Here is a 14,715-nt window from a genome sequence, read left to right on the forward strand (position 1 = left end):
TGGGGAAGGAAGTAGCTCCAAAAGTTATGCTGCTAGCTTACACATATACGAGGCTAGCGGGAAACGGCCACTATGAAAGGGGAATAGAACGGTTCATACTATGATAACAAATAAAGTTTAACACTTAAAGGCACAAAAAAACAAACAGTCAAGCCGATATTTGTTCCTCAGATGCCGCTCTGATACTTAACAAGCTGTCATGAACGATCATTTTGACCGAGCTCCTGGAGCAGGGAGAACCCGCGGACCATCAATGGATCCTGGGCTAGCAGTTAACGCCAAAGGCGCCGAAGCTAAAACCGCGGTGTTCAACCCAAGAGAACCGCTGAGACAGCCGCGAACCATCCATCCTTTCCCCGAGAGCAGCATCAACTCGGCTGCTGGATTACCCAGTGGAGGTGGGAGCTAACATGGCTAATTTAGCTACTTTCAGATTCGATTTCCCACTTTGGAACACACTATTGAGGACAGAGTTGTTCCCACAGTGTAAACAAACAGATTTTGATCGTTCTTGATTTATCAGTGATTTATTTGACCTTAACCCGAAGCTGTCATATTTGACCTTTTAGTTTGGAGTTGCGAAATGTTCTGTTATCACATGGTTGCTAATGCTGCAGCTAATAAAAGCTCAGCTGTCGCCACTGCTTAATAAGGTGGGGACAGTGAGACTGCTTGCAAAGCTGAAAATGTGAGGCCTTTGCTGCTTGTAACTATGCTATGTTGAAAATGCTCAGCACATGATTTTGGTTCAAAGTGATAATATATTCCTCAAAATCAACAACAAACAGTGTGTTCTTTGACGTGAGGCTTCCGGTGTTAGATCTTTATTTGTTTATTATAGATCACTTTATGTTTAAAATATTTTAGCGTTTCTTTTAAAAATGCACATTTTTCACCCAGTCCCTGCGGTAGATCGCTCCTCTTCATTACAAATTGTTGATTTAAAAAAAAAATAAAAATTATCCATATTTTAAATATTTTGTAAGTCTTGTGTATTTTGCTAATGTTTTACAGGGGAAAACTTAAAAAAGAAATCCAGAAATACGATTATTTATGATTATAAGGCAATGCTGTAACAGGGTTTTTATTTATGTAGCTGTTCTGTGGATGTGTCAAAGGCCTTCCCATTAGTTAACAAACAGGATCATCTAATTTCTAGTGTCAATCATCTAATTTCTAGTGTTTGTGTTTGACACAAACATGAAGGAACCACCCTAGAATCGATCAGAACTAAGAAGTGTAGCAATTTCTCACCTGTTGAACTAACAAAAACATTAAAACTGAGGACTGTTGAGGAATCAGCCTGAGTTGGAATACCTGTTTGCAGATGCCAGAAGGTGGTTGATCTAAGGAAACACAGATATGAAGAAGTTTCCACAGATAAAGCTTATTTTGCGAATAACTAAATCTTTAGTTCAGAAAAGGTAATTCTTTGAGCTTTCTCAATTTCTCCATTAACTCCATTAATTGAGTTCGCTGAGGTAATGTAGAAAGATCCATTTTCAAACCTCAGGGTTCCTACAGATCCTTAAAAAGTTTTAAAAGGCATTGCATTCTTCAATATAAAATCAAGGCCTTAATCGGTATTAAAAATGTCTTAATTCAGTCTTTCATAGGTCTTAACATTATTTTACATCATTAATAGGATTTTATTTTTGTAATCCATATCAAACAATTAAATAATTGACACTATAGGTTCCGTCCCAATAAACCAATAAAAAAGATGTGCCAGTAACTTTTTATCTGGACAACATGGGGAAGTTTAAATTAAAAAGAAAAATAGGCTATACATCCAAGAGTTTTCTACATGGCTAAAACCACTACCAGGGAATGTAGATGAAGCACGATGGGAATCAAGGCAGTGGAGATGCATTTGCGAAGCATGAAACTCAAAGCGTCAAAATCAGGTTATGGAGAAGCAGCATCTATTTCTCGTTCTGTTCCACCCTTGTCTCTGCAACGCCTCCACAGCATCTCTCACATCACCAACAACTCCAGTAGACCTAAATCTCAAGATAATGTTTGGCGGTATGCCGACAATGGAAGTAGAGGGATTGAGTAGGGAACAAAACAAAGTTAGTGAATTCAGTTCAGTAGTTGTTAAAATATATCTGTTATTTGTTTGTTTTTAGCTTTCTTCCTATATGGACATAAAACATATCTTCTGGGCCAGAAAGTAATGGTTTATGTTAAACATTTGGGGTAAATTTGTCGCTAGCAGGTTTTTCTTGTAAAGTCGGTCTTACATTTTTATTTTAAGTGGCATTAAAAAGTCTTGTATTTAACTTCCCTTATGCTGAACCTGAAACGTACACATTTTCCTCCTAATTTCTTTATTCTTTCTGATTCTGAGAAGAATGTATGTTGCTCTAAACGTATTTGCATGTATGGAACTTAAAGACTTATAAAAGTGTGAAGCTTTGCTTTCCTGTTTTATTATTCAGCAAGTAAAATTTTTCCTTTCATCCTAATTTCAGGAAAACCACTAGTAGCACCATTGTATCAAACCGTTTCTTCTAATTAGATTTTTTCTTCTTTCAGATCATAAAACGCTCAGCAGCCCTCTACAGAGTGTTAGCGCCAGCAATGCCTCAATGGACTCAGTGGTCAGGACATCAACGCTTTCAGCAAGTGCTCCAGAGTTTGTCCCCTTTGGAGTGAGCTCATATGAAGTGAGAGAAAGTTTTTCCTTTAAATTTTTCTCAAAAAGATTTCTCTTACATTTGTTTATTATTACTATGTATGTCTTTTTTTGTGTAGGAGCCTGCATATTATGATGATAGTGAAAGCTATTACAGCGAGTCCTCCTTGGCTGATACAGTCACAGATTTCCTCGATCACCTGAGCTCCTCTCCTGGCTCCTTTGATTTTGACGTTGAAAACATTACCGGCATGCTTAACTGCTGGGTCACTACAGAAGAGCTTTTAAAGGAACTAGTGGAGCTGATCTTTACACAGGTTTGGAAAAAAACATCTTTCTTTTTTGTTTTCACTTTTTAAATAATTGAAAAGTGTTCTTAATCAGTGGTATCCAATGATTGTTAAACTTATTATAAACAGCTATGGTGAAAGCAAAAACGCACTTCGTCTTAAGGTCAACGTTTAAGAAGATGAACAATTTCTTCTTATTTTAAGAACTTATTTTAAGGCAATTAACTAAAACCTCCACCTATGATGACAACTTTAGACCCCTCCATGATTTAAAGGTAGGAGAACTTGTAAATGGAGTCAGTAAAGTCTAGAAGCTCAAAATTTATATCCAACCATTCTGCAAAGATTCTACTACGTGGCAGTACGTGTCATTTTGGCATTTGACCAATTAAATGAATCCTTGAATGATATGTTGCCACTGATCTCTATTTATTCACTGGATTGCTGCCTGGCATTTAGTAGTACACGGTGCTCCGAAGTAACCGGCCGCCATTTTGGTACTCCCTAGTTAGACTGTTCGGAATGCGTATAATACATGCGCTACAGCATCGAAGAATGATTATGTCATTTTCCGGGGGGCTTAAGACTTTTAAAATAAAGATTAAGAAATTACTTTGACACACACTTGCTCTTTCATAACATTAGTAGATTAGTATTTATTTAAGGTAAAAAAAATAGGCACATAACATTGCATAGTCAGTATGAAGTCCATGAAGACTATAAATCATCTAATATAACGTATTATACAAATCCATCACAACAATGTTAGTCAATGGAGCATAGTAATACTATAGTCAGATGTTAAGAATATGATACGCACACACTATCTGATGATGTGCCAAAATTGATGTACATGTAATATATATGTAATGATTACATTGTTTTAGTAATTACATTACATTACAGGCATTTTTTTGGCATGACTCTGTGAAAGTGGGGGTTACCCAGATGGTGGCAGGTGACTTCAGTTTTTTTTTTGTTTTTTTGGGGTCTATCAGTAATCCAGTAAATAAATAGAGATCAGTGTATGTTATCCACTTAAGAAGTGAAGTAAAAAAAGTTGAAAATTTCAAAAAGTTTAGTTCAAAAAATTAATAAAGTAAGTTAAAAAGTGCCTATAATCCGCATTTCAGTCATCTAAGGTTGTAACAGAAAGTTACTCTGTTTTTAATGAATTTATTTTACAGTAGAGGCACTTTTGTTATTTTTAACATATTAGGAAATTACATTGACCTTGATTTTTATTTTTTCATCAAAAAATTATTAAATGTTGCAAAAGTAATTTGGGATTTTCCTTTCCTCCAGTAAAAACTCTTACCGGTAGCTTAATAATTAGATTTAAAAGGATCTGAGTGAGTACCCAATAAAGGGTTAAGATATTTTTCACCATATATTTGTTGAAACTGACCTGTTTTTCCATTTTTTCCCAGTCTACTGCAATCCCGAACTTCGCCTACACCGGAGCCAGACTTTGTAATTACTTGTCCCATCACCTCACCCTCAGCCCGCAAAGTGGCAACTTTCGCCGGTTGCTTTTGCAGCGGTAAACTTATTCCTGGTTTTATACTAATTTAAACTGCTCAAAATTGAATTTAAATATGATCTTGAGATTTAATTTTATATGCTTCTTTTAACCATAAAATATTTTGAAGATGGTTTTACTAGAAATGATTTTAGTAACACACAGCAGGTCATAGCATGGCGTAGGATTTGTAATTGTTTACACCATTAATAAAGATGTTTGCTTTTCTGTTGTAGATGTCAATTAGAGTACGAGCAAAGAAATGTAGCTGTTCGAGGAAACCCGGAGGTTCAGAAGAAATTTCACTCCTTTGTGTTATTTCTGGGAGAGCTCTATTTAAATTTGGAGGTAAGAGCGCTTCTCTGTAATTCAGGATCTATTTAAAATATGCACTATGTTGTTGGTAATGGGCCTTTTTAATGGACCAAGGTTTCTGATAGTTTTCCTGGCAATTAGTCCCATGAAATTCTCTTGATGCGATATCCAAATTTACAAACAAAAAAAGCTTTAAAACATGCATTTTTTTATTAAACAAAAAAAAAAAACAATGATTTTATTATTTAAAAAAAAAATTAAAAACATTAGCCTTTTAATGATTTTTTTTTTCACCTACACTTATAGCAGTTATACTCACTTCATGATGCTCATTTGCTTTACATCACACTCTGTGATTTTAAAACCAGAGGTATTTTCATAAAGCCAGCCTTTGTTTTTTCCCCTTTGGTTATAATTTGAAGAAAAAAGGTGTTTAGGCCAGCTGACCAGCAGAGATCAGCAGCCTGTGGTCAATGGCTTTTAAAGGTACACTATGCAACCGGTGTTGATTTTCCAGACACACTTTTGCACCGCACAGCCAGAGCAGCAAAGCTGCTTCAGCCGCGCGTCAGAACTAACTGGTACAAGCAGTAAAAATGAAGCAGCAGACGCGATTTTGCTGCATCCGGTGTGAAAGCAGCACTGCACAAAGATCGCCACTGTGCTAGCAACGAGCATGCTTTTAACTGGGGGGGGTGTAGCAGTTCTTGACGTAAAGCAAGACTGACTCTCGCGAGACTTCTGAGCCTGTGGGTGCGGGTCGGTGCTCCTGCAATTGCAAGTGCGGTATTTCCCCCACAGACCACCAGGGCGGCCGAGAATACCTTTGTTCAACCTGAAATGACTCATTTCATCATCCAAAACGTTATGGAACACATTAACTGAAAAATGTTGCATAGTGTGCCTTTAATTGAAGGGACTTTAAACCGCAGAAACTTGGTATTTATTGTAAACATGTCAACACTGACATGTTTGAAAAGTGATAATATCCATTAAAAAACAGATGTAATCTATAATGTCACTAATAACCGAACGTAATAAAATGCAAAAATTTCAAATTTTTATTTATAAACTCAGAAAAATTGAACATTGACCTGATTTATTTGAAACCTGATCTTTAATTGGTAATTGATTTGGGATCATGTTTAATTTGTATTTCTGATTGTAAAACGAAGTGCTTCACTTTAGAAAGCAGATCCTTTGTGTTAGTAACATGTTTAAATGTTCTTATTTTGATCTATTCTAGATGTAAAGGGACAATCTTGTTTTTGATATAACGGAAGTGAACTCATCTGGTGTCTAAACCTTGTTTCTTGTCTAGATAAAAAGTGGAAAAGCGCCTCCAAACAGAGCAGAAATTCTCCTCTTGGCTCTTAAAGACCTGCTGGAGAGTCTGCTTTCACACCCTGTGGATGCAAACCTCATCTGTGCTGTCAAGCTACTAAAGGTTTTGTAATCAAGTGTTTTTGCTGTTGCATTTTTATTGTTGGGTTACTTATCTAGATTCTAGCCGTTTGGCTTATTTCCATCCCCAGTTCCTGAGCAGGAATGAAGGAAAGGAAAAAGCTGAAATAAAGATATTAGTAGGGCTGCAACTAACAATTATTTTGCAAATCATTCATATTTTATCTTAAATGCAAAATGTTTATGTATTTTTTTCTTACAATTTTGATACAATTATAGCTTTAAATGGGTTGCTCTGTCAGGTAAAGGCCTGTTTTACAGTCTCTATACTCCATTTAATAATTAATCGATTACTGGGACTAAATTAGTTGACAATTATTTTAATCATCAATTAATCCGTTTAATTGTTTCAACACTAGATATTAGGTTACAAGAAGAACCTTTACCTCCTGAGCCTCACACGCCAGCCATTTGTTTGCAGCCACTAAAATCCATCGCATGAAGCTTTACATGCACTATTCCAGAGCTAATGGGAAGGCCACATGAAGGTCTGCAGGGATTTATGGTCAATCACTGGATAAGTTGTTGAGTCGCTGTTATTCCCAATTGCTTCCCCTTTATTTCACCATCGATAGTGGAAGGTGGAATACTTAGAAGCAAGGACATTTTATGACTATTTGCACAGGTAGCATCTTCTTAAGCCACCCTGGAGTTCACTGAGTTCTGGAGAGCAACCCATTCCTGAACAATTATTTGGAGAAACAGTCTGTATATCTGGTAGCTTAATTGTATCCACCTTTGAACATTTTGTTCAGAGAAACTTAAATTGCATCTGGTTGTTGACCTTTTTACTCTGCTTTTCTGTCTCAATAACAAATAACCTTAGAGGTGGAGATGATCGTCATGGAGGATGAATCACTAAACACATCCTCTCATGTAGTTTTATGTTGCATTTCAAGAGGAGATAAGCATGTTTTTGTTCTGTAGTTGACCGGTTCAATCCTGGATGACGCCTGGAAAGCAAGTGGGAGGCCACACATGGATGAACTGGTCCAAAGAATTGAGACAATTCTCCTGGATGCTACATGCAGTAGGTGTGTATATATCATATCCAAATCTTTACCTTGAAGTATTCTTGTGTGGAAAAAATCTTTTTAGAAAGCAGTCATCCCAAACCCAACCCATTTAACAGAGTAAATAGTTTGTGTAAATAATTTTAGGTGATCTCAGTTCTATAGTTGTTGTGCATCAGTCAGCAGCTGGAAAGAAGATCATCAGTCCTGTAGGGCAGTACCTCCTGACTAAAACTTTTTATTTGTTGTCCTCAGGGACGTGAGACAGATGCTACTAAAATTAGTGGAGCTGAGGTCCAGCGACTGGGGCAGAGTCTGTTCTGCTGCTGCCACCAGTAACGCCACACCAGACAACGACCCAAACTACTTCATGGTCAGTGTCCGACTTTTTATTTCATTTTATTCTTCATTCAGTACTTTTATTTTTGCTTTTGAAGTAAAGATCAATGGATGTGAGTCTTGTGTGCAATTTAATCTAGGCAGATTAAAATGTTATATTAGAGAAGTTTTATAAACATGGAAAAAAAGTAATTGGAATAAGTTTGTAAAGAAATCTATTTTGGGCTTTAATATGCTTTTTATATTTTTAGTGTTTTCCGTTTATTAAAAAGCCCTGTAGCATCACTGAAACAGTATTTTCTGTTTGTTTCCCTTTTAGAGTATAGACTGTTCCTTCACTGTTTCCCAGAAGGCTAAGAGGACTTTGATAAAATAGCTTCTTGCATCTTATGTTTCCTCTGACTTCACGTTAAACAGCAAAGCTGAAAATGGCAGATTGAGTCTTTTTTTTTTCAGCATGATCATCCACACCTATTGTTGTGTCTGTCAGTAACCTTATAGCTTAGATATGATTCTCTGACCAGTACTTCTGTGGTCAGGACTGATCTAACGGAACATGTCTCAGTACAGTTCTACGTTCTGCTGTTCCACATCCCCTATATGGGGTTTCTATTCTTCTCCTTTCACAGTGCTGTTATGTTTTTTACTCTTTAGAACGAACCTACGTTCTACACTGAAGATGGCACACCTTTTACAGCAGCAGATCCTGGTGAGTCTGTGGATCAAATCTCAATGTCACCTCTGATGAAACCCAAAAAGAAAGATAAGCAAAGTTATTTAGATGTTTTCTTCACTGGTAAATTTTAATAGTCGACATTAGTTTTCTAATTAAACACATACAGCAATCCTGGAAATAACTGCTTCAGCACATTATCTTTTGCATAACAATAATGGATTTTTGTTTTTTGTGATTTACATGTTTGTCATGCGACATGTTTTTTTTATTTATCGTTTTTGCTGGATCATGCGAGGCGGCTCTCCTGCCCACTTATGTTTCAGCAGAAACACGTCTATTTCTCAGTCTCTGTTGTGCCTTAAATTCAGCCTCTCTGCTTTCAGAGTATGCTGAAAAATATCAAGAGCTCCTAGAGAAGCAAGACTACTTTCATGAGGTTGATGGTGAAAATGGCAACGAAGAGTAAGTAGCCTTAGCTAACATCCTCTTCACAGCACCGAAATAAAACCACACGTCTTCTGTCTGAGTGACTCCTTGAAGAAAAGTGGATATTATTAGCTACAAACTTTTTAGATTCAGGCATTGACCTACTGTTCAGAATCAATGAACCAGTTATGTCCAGAGGAGGGATGCAGTAATCCTAATTCTGCATGAAGCTCTTTAATGACTATAAGAAAGATGCCGCTTGCTGAGTGTCATTTAACCAAAGATTTGTCTGGATTTTTTGTTTGTACAGATACGACTTTGAGGATGAGATGGATCCTGAGATTGAAGAGGCGTATGAGAATTTTTGTTTGGAGTCTGAGAAGAAGCGACAGCAATGATATAAGCAGGAAGATACATTGTGTTTCGCTGGGATGCTGAAAAACAAAGGACAACTAACATCGGGATGAGGTCACATTTTCCCAGAAACCTTTTTATTTTAGTTTTTTTTTTTAATAAGGATCTGTTTATAGTTGCACTTTTGGAACTTCCATCAGTTGACGTTACTTGGAATGTGGGAGAATCAGTGGGTTAGGGTTAGCAGTTCAGAATGTTGACTTGTTTTATTTTTGTTTTGTTGTTTGGAAGTCCTTCCTGGAGCTGCTTCTGTTTTTAACATAATGCCAAGAGGGAATTTGTGTGCTGTGGATTTTCCTAAGAGCTACCTTTTGATTAACAGATCTGTTGATTTTAAATGTGTTCATTTAACAAAATCTGTGGTTTTCTTAAAAATGCACTATAGATTGGTGAGGCAGCTGTTTCTTCTCATATCCGTAAAGACAATGCAGCCTTTTCCTCCACTGTGTTATAGTGCATTTTTAAGTTGCTAATAGTAAAGATTTAAAGGTTTCCAAGTGTGGTCTGGATTTGTATGATAAGTTGTGCACAATGTTGAATGTACAATCTTTAGAAGCTATTTCACTCCAAAAGGTTTTACTTAAATCCCAATAATATATGTATATATATATGTATATATATATATATATATATATATATATATATATATATATATATATATATATAAATCCCCCAAAAAACCCATTAAAATACAGCTGGATTCCTGAATTTTTGGTTAAATATGTTCATATCCTGCATGTTTTGGCCACAAGGCTCAAATTTAGCTTCATCAAGACTGAAAGACTGTTTACCAGCAATCCATAGATCACATCTGAACAAATGTTTCATAGTTTGTAAATATTATTTATAGCATTGTTCGCTTGCAATAAATTCTTTATAAGGTGGTTAAGTGTCTCGTTCTGATTTAATCTTAGTTATTTGACAGGTAGACCAGACTAACCTATTCCAGAAGAGCATGTTGTGTACATTGATCATGATGACAAACAGGCTACTGCGGGTACTATTTAATGAAGATGCCAGTTGGGGACCTGTGAGGCGTCTGTTTCTCAAACTAGAGACTCTAATGTACTTATCTTCTTGCTCAGTTGTGCAACGCGGCCTCCCACTTCTTTTTCCTACTCTGGTTAGAGCCTGTTTGTGCTGTCCTCTGAAGGGAGTAGTACACACCGTTGTAGGAAATCTTCAATTTCTTAGCAATTTCTCGCATGGAATAGCCTTCATTTCTGAGAACAAGAATAGACTGTCGAGTTTCAGATGAAAGTTATCTTTTTCTGGCCATTTGAGCATTTAATTGACCCCACAAATGTGATGCTCCAGAAACTCAATCTGCTCAAAGGAAGGTCAGTTTTTTAGCTTCTGTAACGAGCTAAACTGTTTTCAGATGTGTGAACATGTTTGCACAAGGGTTTTCTAATCATTAATTAGCCTTCTGAGCCAATGAGCAAACACTTTGTACCATTAGAACACTGGAGTGATAGTTGCTGGAAATGGGCCTCTATACACCTATGTAGATATTGCCCCAAAAACCAGACATTTGCAGCTAGAATAGTCATTTACCACATTAGCAATGTATTTCTTTAAAGTTAAGACTAGTTTAAAGTTATCTTCATTGAAAAGTACACTGCTTTTCCTTAAAAAATAAGGACATTTCAATGTGACCCCAGACTTTTGAACGGTAGTGTATACAGGCTAGACAACGGCACCCTGACTGCCATTAGGTATCGGGATGAAATTCTTGCACCCATTGTCAGTGGGTCCTGGGTTCCTCCTGGTACACGACAATGCCCAGCCTCATGTGGCGAGAGTATGCAGGCAGTTCCTGGAGGATGAAGGAATTGATACTATTGATTGGCCCCCACGCTCGCCTGACCTAAATCCAATAGAACACCTCTGGGAAATTATGTTTCTATCCATCCAACGCCTCCAGGTTGCACCTCAGACTGTCCAGGAGCTTAGTGATGTCCTGGTCCAGATCAGGTAGAAGATACCCCAGGACGCCATCCGTCGTCTCATTAGGAGCATGCCCCGACGTTGTTAGGCATGCATACACGCACGTGGGGGCCATACAAATTACTGAATACCATGTTGAGTTGCTGCAATGAAATTTCAGCTACCGTATATGGACTACCTGTCGCATTCAGTCATTTTTTTTCACTAATTTTTGGGGTGTCTTTGATTTCAGCCCTCTGTAGGTTGATAAATTTCATTTCCATCAAAAGATGTGGCATCATTTTGTTCCTAACACATCACCCAGTCCATATCAGTATAAATAAACAGTATGATTTTTTTCCCCCCATTGAGATCTGATGGGTTTTCAAAGTGTTCCTTTAATTTTTTTGAGCAGTGTGTAAATATATATAGTGAGTTCCTCCTGCTTGGCCCCATTAAACTGTAAATAAACCCCAACTAAACCAGATCAAACTCTGAATTGACTGATGATTATGCTCTAGCATGTTGTTGCTCTGGCATTATTTCTCTGGAAAATACCAGTGAGGCTTAGGTTAAGATAAATAACGACCTCTAGTGGACTGGGATAACACTGAATGTAAAGTTCTCAGTGGCAATTTTAAATTAATTGGATGGAACTAATTTTTATCTAATATACCGTAAGATTATCCAACTCTTGTTCATAAATTAATTATCTTTTTTTACATCCCTAGTTAAAGAAGGCAATAAATAGACAAACAGTTGGCTGAATAGCTTAAGGCAGTTTGTTTGCTGAAGAGCTAAGAGTGTTAGAATAATAAGCAGGCAATAATGAGGGATGGTGGAGGTTTCTAGAAAGTTTGAGGCAACATTTCTTCTAATTGTCTTGGGGATTTTTTTCAGGAAGGTAAAAAAAAAAAAAGGATTTAAAGCAACAATAAGCAATAATTCAAGTGCATTTGGAGTGGAGGGAGAATGATGGTTATATATTACAATATTGTTTCACGTATTGTTTTGCAGAATGTAGATTTAATTTTCAATCTGTTTGTTTAATTGTTATAAACCGACTTTAAAGAGCCCCTCACAAGTCAGTCTTATTTGTATCAGGAGCTATGCACACCGGATAAGCAAAAATCTAAACTACCGTAAATTGCCTCCATTCCTTTACCAGAATCTTGATTAGCATAAATTTCCTCCATTTTGTTTGTCAGATGCTGACGAGTTTAGTTTGTCTACAGCAAAAATAGAAGTATCTAAACACTTTCAACTGGGAGTGTAATATAAGAAAAAATGCAATATTAAGAAGGATTGATGTATTCCACACACATCAAAACAAAGTATACTGTAGTTGCTTTTTTCTTAATTTCCTTACAACCTTAATGTTTCATTCATTATCACTTCAGATCTTAAATTATTGAAATATTAGCTGTAATGGTGCCTTAAATGCCCATTAAACACTTAGACTTATTTAAAAAATAATCTTAACAAGGTGTAAGTATAATTTACATCCATATAATTATGAAATAAATAACACTGGTACATGAGTTACTGCATGGGACAAGTGCTGCGAATTAGCTGTTGCTATTGCACCATGATGCAAACATGGGACTGCTGTTTCATTCAGTTTGTCTATGTAAATGTGTGTCTGTCCCTATCAAATAAACTTTAATACAATAATATTTTTCAATTAGGCTTGTATTTACTTTTACTTTATTTCAAAAATAATTTTTTCTGTTTATGTCTAAAAGTAATGGTTATTTCTCCTATGGTAAAACACAAAAACTGTTTTACTTCAGATGACTTCACAGATAAATTGTATATTTGACAGCTCTTAAACCAACTAATCAATATTTTATTTAAATTTAAATAAAATATCAGTCTCCTGATGTATTTATACATCAGGAGACTGATGTATTTGTAATTTTGGGCATAGAGATGAGATTATATACCTTATTTGATGCCTAATATCAAATACAACACTTTTGAATACCATGCCAGTCAATGTACCGGTCAATATCTGCATGATTGCCATATATCGCCTACATGCACAACTATGATTTTCTTGAAAATCTTGACATCATACTCTGCTTGATTCATGGATTTGATTGCCCCACAATGGTCCTTGGTGATATGAATATCCACCTTGACTCCCTCCGATTTTTTAACATCAATGACCTCTTTTGACCTACAACTAGTCAGCAGTCCTCTTACTCACAAAGCCAGCACAGTGCTTGATCTCATTTTCTCAAGGGAATGTGCAATAGAGGACCTATCTGTCACACCACTGCATTTTTTCTGATCACTATTTTCTTCAATTCAGTGCAAGCCTCCAAAAAACTCCCTCTGCTCCCACCTTTGATTTCCTTCCGCAGAAACCTCCACCAACTTTCGCCAAACCCCTTCTCTTCCCATGTTGCATCCGCTCTTCCAAACTCCAGCAGATTTTCCTTACTTGAGGTCAGTGAGGCCACAGAGTCTCTTTGCTCCACATTGAGCACCTGTTAAGGGGGACTGTTGGTCTAGTGCAGTGGTCTCCAACCCTGGTCCTCAAGATCTACTGTCCTACAGATTTTAGATGCATCCCTGCTTCAACACAGCTGAATCAAATAAATGGCTTGAAAAGGTAATCAATCATTTGATTCAGCTGTGTTGAAGCAGGGATGCATCTAAAATCTGTAGGACAGTAGATCTTGAGGACCAGGGTTGGAGACCACTGGTCTAGTGGTTAGGGCATTGCACTTGGATCCCAGATGTTCTGAGTTCAAGTCCCACTCCCACAGACTGCCACTCTGGATCCCTGAGCAAGAACCTTAAAAATGGCCACTCTAATAAAACGGCTCTGTTATCTGTGAAAGAATAGAATAGATAGACTTCTCAGCTGCATTCGACACAGTCAATGATGACATTCTTCTGTCTAAACTCTCAAGTATGGGCTTCACAGGGAGAGCACACTAATGGATTGAATCAAACCATATTGGTTGATCATAAAGTATCATTGCTAAAACTTCTGCAGTGCACCCCCTCACCGCAGGGGTTCCTTAAGGTTCAGTAATGGGACTTCTTCTCTTTGCCTTATACACCAACATGCTGAGCCAGATCATTCAATCACATGGTTTCTCATACCACTGTTATGCTGACGACACCCAGCTCTATCTGTCATTTCCACTTGATGACCACACAGTCTCAGCACACATCACAGACTCTCTCTCTGACATATCAAAATGGATGAAAGCACTTCACCTCCAACTGAATCTCTCAAAATCCAAGCTGCTTGTTTTCCCAGCCAAACCGGCCATACACCACAATATTCACATCCAGACTGGATTCCTGTCTCAAGAAACTTTGGTGTCATGATTGTTGACCAGCTGACTTTAAAGATCATTTTACATCAGTTTCTTGAATCTTGTCACTTGATACTACTAAACAGAAGAAAGAGCTGGCCATACCTAACCCAACATGCTACCCATCTCCTTGTGCAGTCTGTTGTTGTCTCTTGCCCTTACTATTGTAACGCACAACTCGGACACTCCAGTCAGCAATGGATTGTTGTCTAGCAGTGCCTACACCCCGCTTAAGACAATATGGACTGTTTTCTTGTTTTGTTGCAAGATGGTTTCTGATTACCTGATTCTGTTTCTCCTTTTGACCGCTGTGCCTGTCAGTTCCCATCTGATCTGTTCGCCTGAACT

At 37.2% G+C, this 14,715-nt stretch overlaps 1 protein-coding gene across 1 annotated transcript; it reads left to right on the top strand.

Annotated features, from left to right (window-relative positions):
- paip1 (poly(A) binding protein interacting protein 1) lies at window positions 1-9,122 on the top strand. The gene is made up of 11 exons (XM_038277301.1): window positions 1-398; window positions 2,542-2,672; window positions 2,761-2,958; window positions 4,362-4,474; window positions 4,690-4,801; window positions 6,090-6,215; window positions 7,160-7,266; window positions 7,501-7,618; window positions 8,239-8,293; window positions 8,644-8,722; window positions 8,997-9,122. Exons 1-11 carry the CDS (start codon window positions 200-202, stop codon window positions 9,082-9,084), a joined length of 1,326 nt encoding a protein of 441 aa, XP_038133229.1. The 5' UTR covers window positions 1-199; the 3' UTR covers window positions 9,085-9,122.
- The last annotated feature ends 5,593 nt before the right edge of the window (window positions 9,123-14,715 follow it).

Source organism: Cyprinodon tularosa, unplaced genomic scaffold (genome assembly GCF_016077235.1).
Source record: "Cyprinodon tularosa strain WSP-4 unplaced genomic scaffold, ASM1607723v1 ctg130, whole genome shotgun sequence".
NCBI lineage: Eukaryota > Metazoa > Chordata > Actinopteri > Cyprinodontiformes > Cyprinodontidae > Cyprinodon > Cyprinodon tularosa.

Excerpts from the sequence above, each read along its gene's own strand:
- paip1 (XM_038277301.1), top strand. The coding sequence starts at position 200 with ATGAACGATCATTTTGACCGAGCTCCTGGAGCAGGGAGAACCCGCGGA. Across the intron at positions 2,673-2,760 it reads TTGGAGTGAGCTCATATGAA|GAGCCTGCATATTATGATGA; the intron begins GTGAGAGAAAGT and ends TTTTTTGTGTAG. Across the intron at positions 7,619-8,238 it reads ACGACCCAAACTACTTCATG|AACGAACCTACGTTCTACAC; the intron begins GTCAGTGTCCGA and ends TTTACTCTTTAG.